General features: G+C 46.5%; 1 protein-coding gene across 15 annotated transcripts in view; it reads left to right on the top strand.

The window, feature by feature from the left end:
* nin (ninein (GSK3B interacting protein)) overlaps nt 1–15,464 on the top strand; it is an 86,647-nt gene that overhangs the window by 47,199 nt on the left and 23,984 nt on the right. For 4 of the 15 annotated variants that reach the window (XM_052485616.1, XM_052485629.1, XM_052485615.1 and 1 more), the window contains exons 7-17: nt 151–297; nt 1,096–1,254; nt 2,580–2,716; nt 4,037–4,177; nt 7,977–8,151; nt 10,441–10,551; nt 10,942–11,031; nt 12,420–12,558; nt 13,391–13,515; nt 14,195–14,287; nt 14,444–14,584. In XM_052485616.1, the coding sequence (XP_052341576.1) occupies nt 151–297; nt 1,096–1,254; nt 2,580–2,716; nt 4,037–4,177; nt 7,977–8,151; nt 10,441–10,551; nt 10,942–11,031; nt 12,420–12,558; nt 13,391–13,515; nt 14,195–14,287; nt 14,444–14,584 (1,458 nt within the window). Of the gene's footprint in view, nt 1–150; nt 298–1,095; nt 1,255–2,579; nt 2,717–4,036; nt 4,178–4,300; nt 4,346–4,371; nt 4,402–4,427; nt 4,458–4,706; nt 4,737–4,856; nt 4,902–5,094; nt 5,140–5,166; nt 5,197–5,319; nt 5,365–5,431; nt 5,477–5,684; nt 5,715–5,740; nt 5,771–7,976; nt 8,152–10,440; nt 10,552–10,941; nt 11,032–12,419; nt 12,559–13,390; nt 13,516–14,194; nt 14,288–14,443; nt 14,585–15,464 lie in introns of those variants that run through there. The other 11 variants (XM_052485622.1, XM_052485624.1, XM_052485623.1 and 8 more) reach the window with 11 other exon arrangements.

The following is a 15,464-nucleotide window of genomic DNA, read 5'->3' as shown; positions in this document are numbered from 1 at the left end:
TTTAACCTTTATTTAACTAGGCAAGTCAGTTCAGAACAAATTCTTATTTTCAATGACGGCCCATGTTGGACATAACCCCAAGTGGAGGTCTGAGAGTCTGAGTAGATGCTGGGAAATGTTTCTGATTGTTGTTTATTTTTTTGTCTCCAGGTGACGGAGGATGTCCTCCAGGTTCTAAGTGGTGATGAGGTCATGAGCGTTCAGGCGTTTACTTCCTGGGTTCTGAACCATGCCAAGCCCCCCACCCCGTCTGCCTCCACACCTTACAGACAGCTCAAAAGACTACACTCCTCACAGGTACAGTGAAGCTCACCATTTTAGGTCTAGTTCTCATGTCAAAGACATCGGTACCACATTTTAGTGATTTTTTTTCCAAACTCCTGATTTAAAAAAAAATGTTTTAAACATGCTGGGAACGGTGTTACAATATTTCCTGTTTAGAGTCACTCTTGAATTAATAAATGGATGGATGAAGGATTGAATGAATGTACCAACAAATGAATGAATCAATTATTGAATGAATGTACTTACAAATGAATGAATCAATTATTGAATGAATGTACTAACAAATGAATGAATCAATTAGTGAATGAATGTACTAACAAATGAATGAATCAATTATTGAATGAATGTACTAACAAATGAATGAATCAATTCTTGAATGAATGTACTAACAAATGAATGAATCAATTAGTGAATGAATGTACTTACAAATGAATGAATCAATTATTGAATGAATGTACTAACAAATGAATGAATCAATTCTTGAATGAATGAACTTACAAATGAATGAATCAATTCTTGAATGAATGTACTAACAAGTGAATGAATCAATTAGTGAATGAATGAACTAACAAATGAATGAATCAATTAGTGAATGAATGTACTAACAAATGAATGAATCAATTCTTGAATGAATGTACTAACAAGTGAATGAATCAATTATTGAATGAATGTACTAACAAGTGAATGAATGCATGTATTAGACAATTAAAATAGATACTTCCCCACACCAATGCAATGACAAGTACACATACAGTATCTTGCTGTAGTATCTGGTAATATTTATGAGGTGTTCCCCATCTCTCCTTGCAGCCATTCGATGAGACGGGCCGTAGAACCAGCGCTATGACGAGCACCATCGGGATGCGTCTGTTCTCCACTCTGGACGATGGGACAGGGTCCGCTCCTGCTGAGGACATCCTGGATGTCTGGATGGAGGAGGGCATCGAGAACAGCCCAGAGATTCTACAGGTGATAACATGTTACCTCTCATTCTGGAGGTAGGGAGGTAGAACGGTAGAGAGGGAGGGAGGTAAAGAGAGGGAGGGAGGTAGGGAGGGATGTAGAGAGGGAGGGAGGTAGAACGGTAGAGAGGGAGGGAGGTAGAGAGAGGGAGGGAGGGATGTAGAGAGGGAGGGAGGTAGAATGGTAGAGAGGGAGGGAGGTAGAACGGTAGAGAGGGAGGGAGGTAAAGAGAGGGAGGGAGGGATGTAGAGAGGGAGGGAGGTAGAACAGTAGAGAGGGAGGGAGGTAGAGAGAGGGAGGGAGGGAGGTAAAGAGAGGGAGGGAGGGATGTAGAGAGGGAGGGAGGTAGAACGGTAGAGAGGGAGGGAGGTAAAGAGAGGGAGGGAGGGATGTAGAGAGGGAGGGAGGTAGAACGGTAGAGAGGGAGGGAGGTAGAACGGTAGAGAGGGAGGGAGGGAGGTAGAGAGAGGGAGGGAGGTAGGGAGGGATGTAGAGAGGGAGGGAGGGAGGTAGAGAGAGGGAGGGAGGGATGTAGAACAGTAGAGAGGGAGGGAAGTAGAGAGAGGGAGGTAGGGAGGTAGAACGGTAGAGAGGGAGGGAGGTAAAGAGAGGGAGGGAGGTAGGGAGGGATGTAGAGAGGGAGGGAGGAAGGAGAGAGAGGGAGGGAGGGAGGTAGAACGGTAGAGAGGGAGGGAGGTAAAGAGAGGGAGGGAGGTAGGGAGGGATGTAGAGAGGGAGGGAGGAAGGTAGAGAGAGGGAGGTAGAGAGAAAGGTAGAGAGGGAGGGAGGGAGGTAGAACGGTAGAGGGAGGGGGTAGAGGAGGGAGGGAGGTAGAACGGTAGAGAGGGAGGGAGGTAGAGAGAGGGAGGGAGGGAGGTAGAGAGGGGGAGGGAGGAGAGAGGGAGGGAGGGAGGGAGGGAGGGAGGGAGGGAGGGGAGGTAGAGAGGGAGGGAGGTAGAGAGGGAGGGAGGGAGGGAGGGAGGGGGAGGGAGGGGGGAGGGAGGGAGGGAGGGAGGGAGGTAGAGAGGGAGGGAGGAGGGAGGGGAGGGAGGGAGGTAGAGAGAGAGGGAGGGAGGGAGATAGAGAGGGAGGGAGGTAGAGAGATGGAGAGAGGGAGGGAGGTAGAGAGAGGGAGGGAGGGAGGTAGAGAGAAAGGGAGAGAGGGAGGGAGGGAGGTAGAGAGAGAGGGAGGTAGAGAGGGGGGAGGGAGGTAGAGAGAAAGGTAGGGAGGGAGGTAGAGAGGGAGGGAGATAGAGAGGCAGGGAGGTAGAGAGGGAGGGAGGCTTGAGATGTTGACACTGTGTATGTGTCTGTCTATGTTTGTGTTGTAGGCCTTGGATTTTGACCTGGAGGGAAAAGTGAACCTCAGGGAGCTGACTGTGGCTCTGGAGAACGAGCTCCTCGTCACTAAGAATGGGATCCACCAGGCTGCACTGGCCAGCTTTAAGGCTGAGATCAGATACCTACTGTGAGTATGAGGAGATACCTACTGGTTAGCTTTAAGGCTGATATCAGATACCTACTGTGAGTATGAGGAGAAACCTACTGGCCAGCTTTAAGGCTGAGATCAGATACCTTCTGTGAGTATGAGAAGATACCTACTGGCCAGCTTCAAGGCTGAGATCAGATACCTTCTGTGAGTATGAGGAGATACCTACTGGCCAGCTTTAAGGCTGAGATCAGATACCTACTGGCCAACTTTAAGGCTGAGATCAGTACCTACTGACCAGCTTTAAGGCTGAGATCAGAAACCTACTGGCCAGCTTTAAGGCTGAGATCAGATACCTACTGGCCAACTTTAAGGCTGAGATCAGTACCTACTGGCCAGCTTTAAGGCTGAGATCAGAAACCTACTGGCCAGCTTTAAGGCTGAGATCAGAAACCTACTGGCCAGCTTTAAGGCTGAGATCAGTACCTACTGACCAGCTTTAAGGCTGAGATCAGAAACCTACTGGCCAGCTTTAAGGCTGAGATCAGATACCTACTGGCCAACTTTAAGGCTGAGATCAGTACCTACTGGCCAGCTTTAAGGCTGAGATCAGAAACCTACTGGCCAGCTTTAAAGCTGATATCAGATACCTACTGGAAGTATGAGTAGAAACCTACACTGACGCTGACAGTCTGAGTGAAATGCATTTACACACTGACACATTTACAGCATTTCAGTCATTTAGCTCTTATCCAGAGTGACTTACAGACAGCTAGGTGGTATAACCACATATCTCAGGCTTATTAGTAAGTAACACGTTCTCTCAAAGTCACCGTCAACAGTCACAAGCTAGTAGGACAAGAATAGTGCAAGTGTTACTTCAATTAAAGCCAGGGAGTTAGTGGTTTCTCTGCAGCGTAACGTATACGCTGGGAGTCAGAGAGTTGAATCATCAACGGAAACATCGAAAACAATACAACAAACACGAGTACCGTGTAGACATGAAACACATAAACAATACTGACTGGGTAAGAGGGGAGGTAATAAGTGAGGTAATGGGAGTCCAGGTGAGCCTCACGATACGCGTAATGATTGATGCCAGGTGTGCGTAATGATGGAACGATGGATCCCAGGACCGGTGGTCGGTAAACCGGCAACGCCGAACGCCGGAGGGGCAGGAGCGGTAGTAGAGTGACTGTAACACGCCGAACGCCGGAGGGGCAGGAGCGGTAGTAGAGTGACTGTAACACGCGCTTTCTCTTTTCGTAGTGTTGCTACAGCCTGTCTGGTCTGTGCGTATCATTCATAATAGTATTTCAGTCATGTAAATATTTGATTAACTGGCTGGTTGTTCTTCAGTGAACGTGTAGATCGGGAGCTCCGGGAGAAAGAGAAGACTCGTTCTGACCTGGACAAAGCAGAGAAGTTAAAAACCCAGCTGGCTTCTGAGGTGGACGAGCATCATTCTGCCATCGAACACATGAATGACCTCAACCTGAGGTAACACACACACAGCATCACTCTGCCATCGAACGCATGAATGACCTCAACCTGAGGTAACACACACACAGCATCACTCTGCCATCGAACGCATGAATGACCTCAACCTGAGGTAACACACACACAGCATCACTCTGCCATCTAACGCATGAATGACCTCAACCTGAGGTAACACACACACAGCATCACTCTGCCATCGAACACATGAATGACCTCAACCTGAGGTAACACACACACAGCATCACTCTGCCATCGAACACATGAATGACCTCAACCTGAGGTAACACACACACAGCATCACTCTGCCATCGAACGCATGAATGACCTCAACCTGAGGTAACACACACACAGCATCACTCTGCCATCGATCGCATGAATGACCTCAACCTGAGGTAACACACACACAGCATCACTCTGCCATCTAACGCATGAATGACCTCAACCTGAGGTAACACACACACAGCATCACTCTGCCATCGACACATGAATGACCTCAACCTGAGGTAACACACACACAGCATCACTCTGCCATCGAACACATGAATGACCTCAACCTGAGGTACACACACACAGCATCACTCTGCCATCTAACACATGAATGACCTCAACCTGAGGTAACACACACAGCATCACTCTGCCATCTAACGCATGAATGACCTCAACCTGAGGTAACACACACACAGCATCACTCTGCCATCTAACGCATGAATGACCTCAACCTGAGGTAACACACACACACACACACACACACAGCATCACTCTGCCATCGAACGCATGAATGACCTCAACCTGAGGTAACACACACACAGCATCACTCTGCCATCGATCGCATGAATGACCTCAACCTGAGGTAACACACACACAGCATCACTCTGCCATCTAACGCATGAATGACCTCAACCTGAGGTAACACACACACAGCATCACTCTGCCATCTAACGCATGAATGACCTCAACCTGAGGTACACACACACACAGCATCACTCTGCCATCGAACACATGAATGACCTCAACCTGAGGTAACACACACACAGCATCACTCTGCCATCTAACGCATGAATGACCTCAACCTGAGGTAACACACACACAGCATCACTCTGCCATCTAACGCATGAATGACCTCAACCTGAGGTAACACACACACAGCATCACTCTGCCATCTAACGCATGAATGACCTCAACCTGAGGTAACACACACACAGCATCACTCTGCCATCGAACGCATGAATGACCTCAACCTGAGGTAACACACACACAGCATCACTCTGCCATCTAACGCATGAATGACCTCAACCTGAGGTAACACACACACACACACACACACACAGCATCACTCTGCCATCTAACGCATGAATGACCTCAACCTGAGGTAACACACACACAGCATCACTCTGCCATCTAACGCCTGAATGACCTCAACCTGAGGTAACACACACACAGCATCACTCTGCCATCGAACGCATGAATGACCTCAACCTGAGGTAACACACACACAGCATCACTCTGCCATCGAACACATGAATGACCTCAACCTGAGGTAACACACACACAGCATCACTCTGCCATCGAACACATGAATGACCTCAACCTGAGGTAACACACACACAGCATCACTCTGCCATCTAACGCATGAATGACCTCATCACCTCATCTTTCCCTCCTTTTTTCCCTTCTATTCCCTCACTTTTCTGCCTGTGACCTTCCCCTTCTATGGGCCCGTGACCTTCCTCTGTTCTATGGGCCTGTGACCTTCCTCTGTTCTATGGGCTTGTGACCTTTCTCTTCTATGGGCCTGTGACCTTCCCCTTCTATGGGCCTGTGACCTCCCCCTTCTATAGGCCTGTGACCTTCCTCTGTTCTATGGGCTTGTGACCTTTCTCTTCTATGGGCCTGTGACCTTCCTCTGTTCTATGGGCCTGTGACCTTCCTCTGTTCTATAGGCCTGTGACCTTCCTCTGTTCTATGGGCCTGTGACCTTACTATTCTATGGGCCTGTGACCTTCCCCTTCTATGGGCCTGTGACCTTCCCCTTCTATAGGCCTGTGACCTTCCCCTTCTATGGGCCTGTGACCTTCCCCTTCTATGGGCCTGTGATCTTCCTCTGTTCTATGGGCTTGTGACCTTTCTCTTCTATGGGCCTGTGACCTTCCTCTGTTCTATGGGCCTGTGACCTTCCTCTGTTCTATAGGCCTGTGACCTTCCTCTGTTCTATAGGCCTGTGACCTTTCTCTTCTATGGGCCTGTGACCTTTCTCTTCTATGGGCCTGTGACCTTTCTCTTCTATGGGCCTGTGACCTCCCCCTTCTATAGGCCTGTGACCTTCCTCTGTTCTATGGGCCTGTGACCTTTCTCTTCTATGGGCCTGTGACCTTCCTCTGTTCTATGGGCCTGTGACCTTCCTCTGTTCTATAGGCCTGTGACCTTCCTCTGTTCTATAGGCCTGTGACCTTTCTCTTCTATGGGCCTGTGACCTTCCTCTGTTCTATGGGCCTGTGACCTTCCTCTGTTCTATAGGCCTGTGACCTTACTCTGTTCTATAGGCCTGTGACCTTTCTCTTCTATGGGCCTGTGACCTTCCTCTGTTCTATAGGCCCGTGACCTTCCTCTGTTCTATAGGCCTGTGACCTTTCTCTTCTATGGGCCTGTGATCTTTCTCTTCTATGGGCCTGTGACCTTCCCCTTCTATGGGCCTGTGACCTTCCCCTTCTATGGGCCTGTGACCTTCCTCTGTTTTATGGGCCTGTGACCTTTCTCTTCTATGGGCCTGTGACCTTCCCCTTCTATAGGCCTGTGACCTTTCTCTTCTATGGGCCTGTGACCTTCCCCTTCTATAGGCCTGTGACCTTTCTCTTCTATGGGCCTGTGACCTTCCTCTTCTATAGGCCTGTGACCTTTATCTTCTATGGGCCTGTGACCTTCCTCTTCTATAGGCCTGTGACCTTTCTCTTCTATGGGCCTGTGACCTTCCCCTTCTATGGGCCTGTGACCTTCCCCTTCTATGGGCCTGTGACCTTCCTCTGTTTTATGGGCCTGTGACCTTTCTCTTCTATGGGCCTGTGACCTTCCCCTTCTATAGGCCTGTGACCTTTCTCTTCTATGGGCCTGTGACCTTCCCCTTCTATAGGCCTGTGACCTTTCTCTTCTATGGGCCTGTGACCTTCCTCTTCTATAGGCCTGTGACCTTTATCTTCTATGGGCCTGTGACCTTCCTCTTCTATAGGCCTGTGACCTTTCTCTTCTATGGGCCTGTGACCTTTCTCTTCTATGGGCCTGTGACCTTCCTCTTCTATGGGCCTGTGACCTTCCTCTTCTATGGGCCTGTGACCTTCCTCTTCTATGGGCCTGTGACTTTTCTCTTCTATGGGCCTGTGACCTTTCTCTTCTATGGGCCTGTGACCTTTCTCTTCTATGGGTCTGTGACCTTCCTCTTCTATGGGCCTGTGACCTTCCTCTTCTATGGGCCTGTGACCTTCCTCTTCTATGGGTCTGTGACCTTCCTCTTCTATGGGCCTGTGACCTTCCCCTTCCTTGTCTCTCCAGTCATTGATGTCTGTAGGATGTTACTTGTAAACTAACAATTGCCTCTGGGAAAAACAGAGGGGATAAATTGCATTGAATCAAATGTAATTGAGTCGGTTGTGTGTGTGTGTGTGTGTGTGTGTGTGTGTGTGTGTGTGTGTGTGTGTGTGTGTGTGTGTGTGTGTGTGTGTGTGTGTGTGTGTGTGTGTGTGTGCACGTGTGTGCGTGTGTGTGCACGTGTGTGCGCGCCTGTGTATGTGTGTGTGTGTGTGTATTGTAGGAAGCTGGAGCAGGAACACAGGGAGAAGCTGGTGTCTGTCCGGTCAGAGCTCATTAAAGAGATGGACCAGATTCAGCAGCAGACTGGTCAGCAGAGAGAGAAACTAGAGGCAGAGATGGAGAAGCTCAGAGACGACGAGACCTTCCTCAGAGACCACCTCTCACTCACTGTCAAGGTAACTAACACAGACCACCTCTCACTCACTGTCAAGGTAACTAACACAGACCACCTCTCACTCACTGTCAAGGTAACTAACACAGACCACCTCTCACTCACTGTCAAGGTAACTAACACAGACCACCTCTCACTCACTGTCAAGGTAACTAACACAGACCACCGCTGCCTAGTGGTTAGAGTGTTGGGCCAGTAACCGAAAGGTTGCTAGATTGAGTCCCCGAGCTGACAAGGTAAAAATCTGTCATTCTGTCCCTGAACACGTCAGTTAAACCACTGTTCCTAGGCCGTCATTGTAAATAAGAATTTTGTTCTTAACTGCCTAGTTAAATGAAGGTTAAAAATTGTAATTGTTTTGCGAATGCTGTTATACCATAGAAGAAGACATGGATTGTGTATGTGTGCCATTCAGACGATGAATGAAAAAAAATGAAATATTGAAGTGCCTTTGAGCAGGGTATGGTAGTAGGTGCCAGACGCACCGTTTTGAGTGTCTAGAACTGCAACGTTGCTGGGGTTTTCACACTCAACAGTTTCCTGTGTGTATCACGAACGGTCCACCACCCAAAGGACAACCAGGCATCTTGACACATCTGTGGGAAGCATTGGAATCAACATGGGCCAGCATCCCTGTGGAACATGGGCCAGCATCCCTGTGGAACATGGGCCAGCATCCCTGTGGAACGCGTTCGACACCTTGTAGTGTCCATGTCCTGATGAATTGAGGCTGTTCTCAGGGCAAAGGGGGGGTGCAACTCAATATTAGGAAGGTGTTCCTGTTTGGTATACTCAGTGTAGAGCTGCTGAACAGCACTGAGAAACTGGTGATCTGTCTCCTTAACCCCAAACTTTAGCCTCCAACCCCAACTCTAACTTTAACCTCCAACTCTAACCTCGAACTCTAATCCCAACCCTAACCCTGAACTCTAAACCCCAACTTTAAACCCTGACCCCAACTTTAACCTCCAACCCCAACTCCGACTTTAACCCCCAATCCTACCTACAACCCTACCTCCAACTTTATCTCCAACTCTAACCTCCATCTATAACCTCCATCTCTAACCCTAACCCTAACCTCCAACTCTAAACCCCACCTTTAAACCCTAACCCCAACTTTAACCTCCAACCCCAACTCCAACTTTAACCCCCAACCCTACCTCCAACCCTATCTCCAATTTTAACCTCCAACTTTAACCTCCAACTCTAACCCCCATAGCTAACCCCAACCCTAACCTCCAACTCTAAACCCCAACTTTAAATCCTAGCCCCAACTTTAAACCCTAACCCCAACTTTAAACCCTAACCCCAACTTTAAACCCTAACCCCAACTTTAAACCCTAACCCCAATTTTAAACCCTAACCCCAACTTTAAACCCTAACCCCAACTTTAAACCCTAACCCCAACTTTAAACCCTAACCCCAACTTTAAACTCCAACTTTAACCTCCAACCCTAACTAACCCTAACCCCAACTTTAAACCCTAACCCCAACTTTAAACCCTAACCCCAACTTTAAACCCTAACCCCAACTTTAAACCCTAACCCCAACTTTAAACCCTAACCCCAATTTTAAACCCTAACCCCAACTTTAAACCCTAACCCCAACTTTAAACCCTAACCCCAACTTTAAACCCTAACCCCAACTTTAAACCCTAACCCCAACTTTAAACCCTAACCCCAACTTTAAACCCTAACCCCAACTTTAAACTCCAACTTTAACCTCCAACCCTAACTAACCCTAACCCCAACTTTAAACCCTAACCCCAACTTTAAACCCTAACCCCAACTCCAAGCTCCAACCCTAACTTTAACTTTAAACCCCAACTTTAAAACCCAACCCCAACTTTCACCTCCAACCCCAACTAACCCCAACCCCAACTCTAACCTCCAACCCTAACTTTAACTTTAAACCCTAACCCCAACTTTAAACCCTAACCCCAACTCTAACCTCCAACCCTAACTTTAACTTTAAACCCCAACCCTAACTTTAACCTCCAACCCCAACTTTAAACCCTAACCCCAACTTTAAACCCTAACCCCAACTTTAAACCCTAACCCCAACTTTAAACCCTAACCCCAAATTTAAACCCTAACCCCAACTTTAAACCCTAACCCCAACTTTAAACCCTAACCCCAACTTTAACCTCCAACCCTAACTAACCCTAACTTTAACTTTAAACCCTAACCCCAACTTTAAACCCCAACCCTAACTTTAACCTCCAACTTTAACCTCCAACCCTAACTAACCCTAACCGTAACTCTAAACCCCCAACTCTAACTGTAACCCTCAGGAGAGTAGGCGTCTGGAGATGGAGCTGCTGGACAGCACTGAGAAACTGGTAGAGGCAGAAAACCAGGTCAGCAAACTGCAGAGGAACCTGGACAACATCCTGAAGGAAAAGGTGAAGGGCCATTCTCTTCCACAGTATCACTATATTAACTTTCAGACAAAACAAAAGTGTAAAAGAACACGTTTTCCAGGCTAGCGTCTTCTGACCGGCAATACGTAATAATCCACATTAATCTCATTTCATATTTAGGTGCTAAACACTGCTGTTCATCGGCAATAATCTGGAGAGATTTAGTAATGACTAATTGCTATACAGGTAGAAGAGGAAGGTGCTTCCAACCCTGCATTGCTTGCTGTTTTGGGGGTTTTAGTCTGAGTTTCTGTACACCACTTTGAGATATCAGCTGATGTTAAGAAGGGCTTTATAAATACATTTGATTTGATATGAGAATCTATCTAAAGTATAAGTATCTAACCATTGGTGTTGGTTCTGTTTGCTCAGTTTGGGGATCTGGACCTGGGCAGTGCTGAGTTCTTCCTACAGGAGGAGAGTCTCAGACGGCTACGCAGTAGCTATGAGGAACAGTGTCGGGTGAGAACGCTTACTGGAAACACACACATCAAATCGAATTCGTCACATGCTTGGTAAACAACAGGTGTAAACAACAGGTGTAGACTAACAGTGAAATGCTTTGTAAACAACAGGTGTAGACTAACAGTGAAATGCTCTGTAAACAACAGGTGTATACTAACAGTGAAATGCTTTGTAAACAACAGGTGTAGACGAACAGGGAAATGCTTGGTAAACAACAGGTGTAGACTAACAGAGAAATGCTTGGTAAACAACAGGTGTAGACTAACAGTGAAATGCTTGGTAAACAACAGGTGTAGACTAACAGTGAAATGCTTAGTAAACAACAGGTGTAGACTAACAGTGAAATGCTTGGTAAACAACAGGTGTAGACTAACAGTGAAATGCTTGGTAAACAACAGGTGTAGACTAACAGTGAAATGCTTGGTAAACAACAGGTGTATACTAACAGTGAAATGCTTGGTAAACAACAGGTGTAGACTAACAGTGAAATGCTTGGTAAACAACAGGTGTAGACTAACAGTGAAATGCTTTAAACAACAGGTGTAGACTAACAGTGAAATGCAGGTAAACAACAGGTTTAGACTTATTTCAGGGCAATGCTTAAACGGAAATAAATACACAATAAAAATAACAGGTAAATCTTTTTGATTTATTTCATGAAATGGGAAATAGTAACATGAAATAAATACACTGTGAATAAAAATAACAAATAAAATACTAGGGGTCAGGTAGTCAACTATCAGGATGTACCAGGGGTACCAGGTAGTAACATGACTATCAGAGTCAATGTGCAGGGGTACCAGGTACCAATAACATGACTATATAGTCATGGAGTACCTAACATGTCTATCAGAGTCAATGTGCAGGGGTACCAGGTAATAACATGACTATATACATGGAGTACCTGTACCGAGTCAATGTGCAGGGGTACGAGGTAATTGAGGTAGCTATGTACATATAGGTAGGGTTAAAGTAACTAAGAAACAGGATAGATGCAGTAGCAACAGTTTGTGTGTGTGTGTGTGTGTGTGTGTGTGTGTGTGTGTGTGTGTGTGTGTGTGTGTGTGTGTGTGTGTGTGTGTGTGTGTGTGTGTGTGTGTGTGTGTGTGTGCATAGTCAGTGCAAGAGTTAGTGCAAAAACAACACACACACACACTGGACTCTACCCCCACACACACACACACACACGCTCACTGGACTCTACCCCCCCCCCACACACACACACACACACACACACACACACACGGTGCAGTGCCAGGTAATAGCTCTCACTAGAACAAATCAAATCAACGTGTTAACTGTTTCAGACAGAGTGCACTTCCAAAGATAAATGACCTGTTTTTAGATACTAATCTTTCTGTTTTGATTTGTGGTGAATGTGACAGGAGCTGCAGGATCGCATCGATGAGCTTCAAGCAGAGCTGCAGGAGTACCACAACCTGGGCCGCACCTCTCAGCTCTGTCTCAAACCCTCTCTCTCTGAGGACCTGGAGAGTAAGAGTCCTGGCATGGAGTCAGACCCAGGTACGTACAAATCATTTAATCAAATGTATTTTATAAAGTCCTTTTCGTAACATCAGATTTCACAAAGGGCTTTACAGATACCCCTGCCTAAAACTCCAACGGGCTTTACAGACACCCTGCCTAAAACTCCAACGGGCTTTACAGACACCCCTGCCTAAAACTCCAACGGGCTTTACAGAGACCCCACCTAAAACTCCAACGAGCTTTACAGACACCCTGCCTAAAACTCCAACGGGCTTTACAGACACCCCTGCCTAAAACTCCAACGAGCTTTACAGACACCCGGCCTAAAACTCCAACGAGCTTTACAGACACCCCTGCCTAAAACTCCAACGAGCTTTCAGACACCCCTGCCTAAAACTCCAAAGAGCTTTCAGACACCCCTGCCTAAAACTCCAACGAGCAATGCAGAGGCAGAAAAATAGCACAACATAGGTTCCATCCCAAATGTTAGCCCCTTGGACCCTGGTGGTAAGTAGCACTGTAATATATTCATGCCCATATCTCATCCTCATCCAATATAGTGTTTAGGGGGAATCTGTTTGAGCAATGCAAGATGGAAAATCTTGATCACCTAATGAGTAGTTATTTGGGATGCAAGGTGATATGTAGATCAGTGATTCTGGCCAGTCAAATGCAATGCGCCTCCCATAGTCTGTTCTCGACTTGGGTACTGTGACGAGACCTCTGGTGGTGCTAGGATTCTGCTTCTGCATTGGCTAGTCTTTTGTGGGTTTTTTAGGCTGGTAAATCTGTAAACCACTTTGTGACAGCTGCGGATTTTTAAAAAGGGGCTTTATAAAATAAATTTGATTGATTTGAGTGTCTCCAGGTCTAGGCTCAGAGGAGGGCCAGCCATTGTTCAACATGAGCCTGGAAGCAGAGATGATGCTGGAGCGGCTGAAAGAGAAGCACCTCCGAGAGATGGAGGAGCTACAGGCTCAGCTGGAGAGCAAGGTGACCGATTCATACCTAGCAGTGTTTTAACCGTATTCTTAAACCATGCCATGTCTACCTTCTCAGAGATTTGTTGTAGCTAGATGGGGCAGTCTCACTCCTTTTGTATTTTTTTTGTGATTTTAGATTGGACCGTTGTTACGGCTGTGTAAGGGAGGCGAAGTCAGGTGCAGGAGAGCAGAGTAGAGTTAACAGGCGCACTTTTATTCCGGTCATGAAATAGGCACAAAATGACATCAAACATTGAACATACTCACATAACAATAAACAATTACACACAAAGACATGGAGGGGAACAGAGGACTAAATACATGCAGTGTGATTATGGAATGAAAACCAAGTGTGTATGAAACAAGACAAAACAAATGGAACAATGAGAAATGGAGCGGCGATGGCTAGAAAGCCGGTGACGTCGAACGCCGCCCGGACAAGGAGAGGAGCCGACTTCAGCAGAAGTCGTGACAACCGTAGTAGTAGTAGTAGTAGTAGTAGTAGTAGTAGTAGTAGTAGTAGTAGTAGACGACAAGGATGATAGGGGGGTTAGAGTCATAGGGCTGTGGGTCGGAGTCAAACCCATGCTGACTATGGCATAGATGGGTGCCGTTGGACCACACAGGTTTTTTGTCCCAGAGACGGATCTGATTTAGCTACATTGGATTTTCTCCCGTGTCATTTGCAGGTGAGTGAGTTTGACCAGAAGGTGGAGGAGCAGAAAGCCGACCTGGAGGCCCAGAAGGAGGCCTTGTCCCTGCAGCACCTGGAGGAGATCCAGGTGTGTGTACATGTATAATTATTTATTTTGCTACTGAAGTTTATAACACACTGTAAATTAAATCTTTCAGTCATGAATACACTGTTTTTATAAGTTCATGTGAACTGGGCATCCTGAAGATACAATACACTTTAATAACAAAATCAATAATTCCAGGCACTACGAGGGGAGATGTCCATCATCCAGAACCGAGCCCTGGAGCTTCAGGCCCAACTACACAATGCTGAGGAGGAGCGGGCCGGTCTAGAGCAGAGACAGGCTGGGGTGAAGGAGAAGCAGGAGCACCAGGAGGAGGAGGTGAGTGGCTTAGTTGATAAAGGCATGGAGCTAACAATGCTAGGGTTGTGGGTTCGATTCCTACTCGGCCAACCGTATGAAAATGTAAGCACTCACTGAAGTAAGTCCCCCTTTTTTTTTAACGTCTGCCAAATGGCATACAGATACAGTTGAAGTCATGAGTTTACATACACTTAGGTTGGAGTCATTAAAACTCATTTTTCAACCACTCCACAAATGTCTTGTTAATAACTATAGTTTTAGCAAGTCGGTTAGGACATCTACTTTGTGCATGACACAAGTAATTTTTCCACGATTTTTGTTGATTCCAGTGGGTCAGAAGTTTACATACACTAAATTGACTGTGCCTTTAAACAGCTTAGAAAATTCTAGAAAATTATGTCATTGCTTTAGAAGCTTCTGATAGGCTAATTGACATAATTTGAGTCGATTGGAGGTGTACCTGTGGCTGTATTTCAAGGCCTACTTTCAAACTCAGTGCCTCTTTGCTTGACATCATGGGAAAATCAAAAGAAATCAGCCAAGACCTTAGAAAAAACATTGTAGACCTCCACAAGTCTGGTTCATCCTTGGGAGCAATTTTCAAACGCCTGAAGGTACCACATTCATCTGTACAAACAATAGTACGCAAGTATAAACACCATGGGACCACACAGCCGTCATACCGCTCAGGAAGGAGACACGTTCTGTTTCCTAGAGATTAACTTACTTTGGTGCGAAAAGTGCAAATCAATCCCAGAACAACAGGAAAGGACATTGTGAAGAAACAGGTACAAAAGTATCTATATCCACAGTAAAACGAGTCCCATATCGACATAACCTGAAAGGCGGCTCAGCAAGGAAGAAGCCACTGCTCCAAAACCGCCATAAAAAAGCCATA

Source organism: Oncorhynchus keta, chromosome 29 (assembly GCF_023373465.1).
Source record: "Oncorhynchus keta strain PuntledgeMale-10-30-2019 chromosome 29, Oket_V2, whole genome shotgun sequence".
In the NCBI taxonomy this organism is placed as follows: domain Eukaryota; kingdom Metazoa; phylum Chordata; class Actinopteri; order Salmoniformes; family Salmonidae; genus Oncorhynchus; species Oncorhynchus keta.
This window is presented reverse-complemented; position numbering and strand designations above follow the sequence as displayed.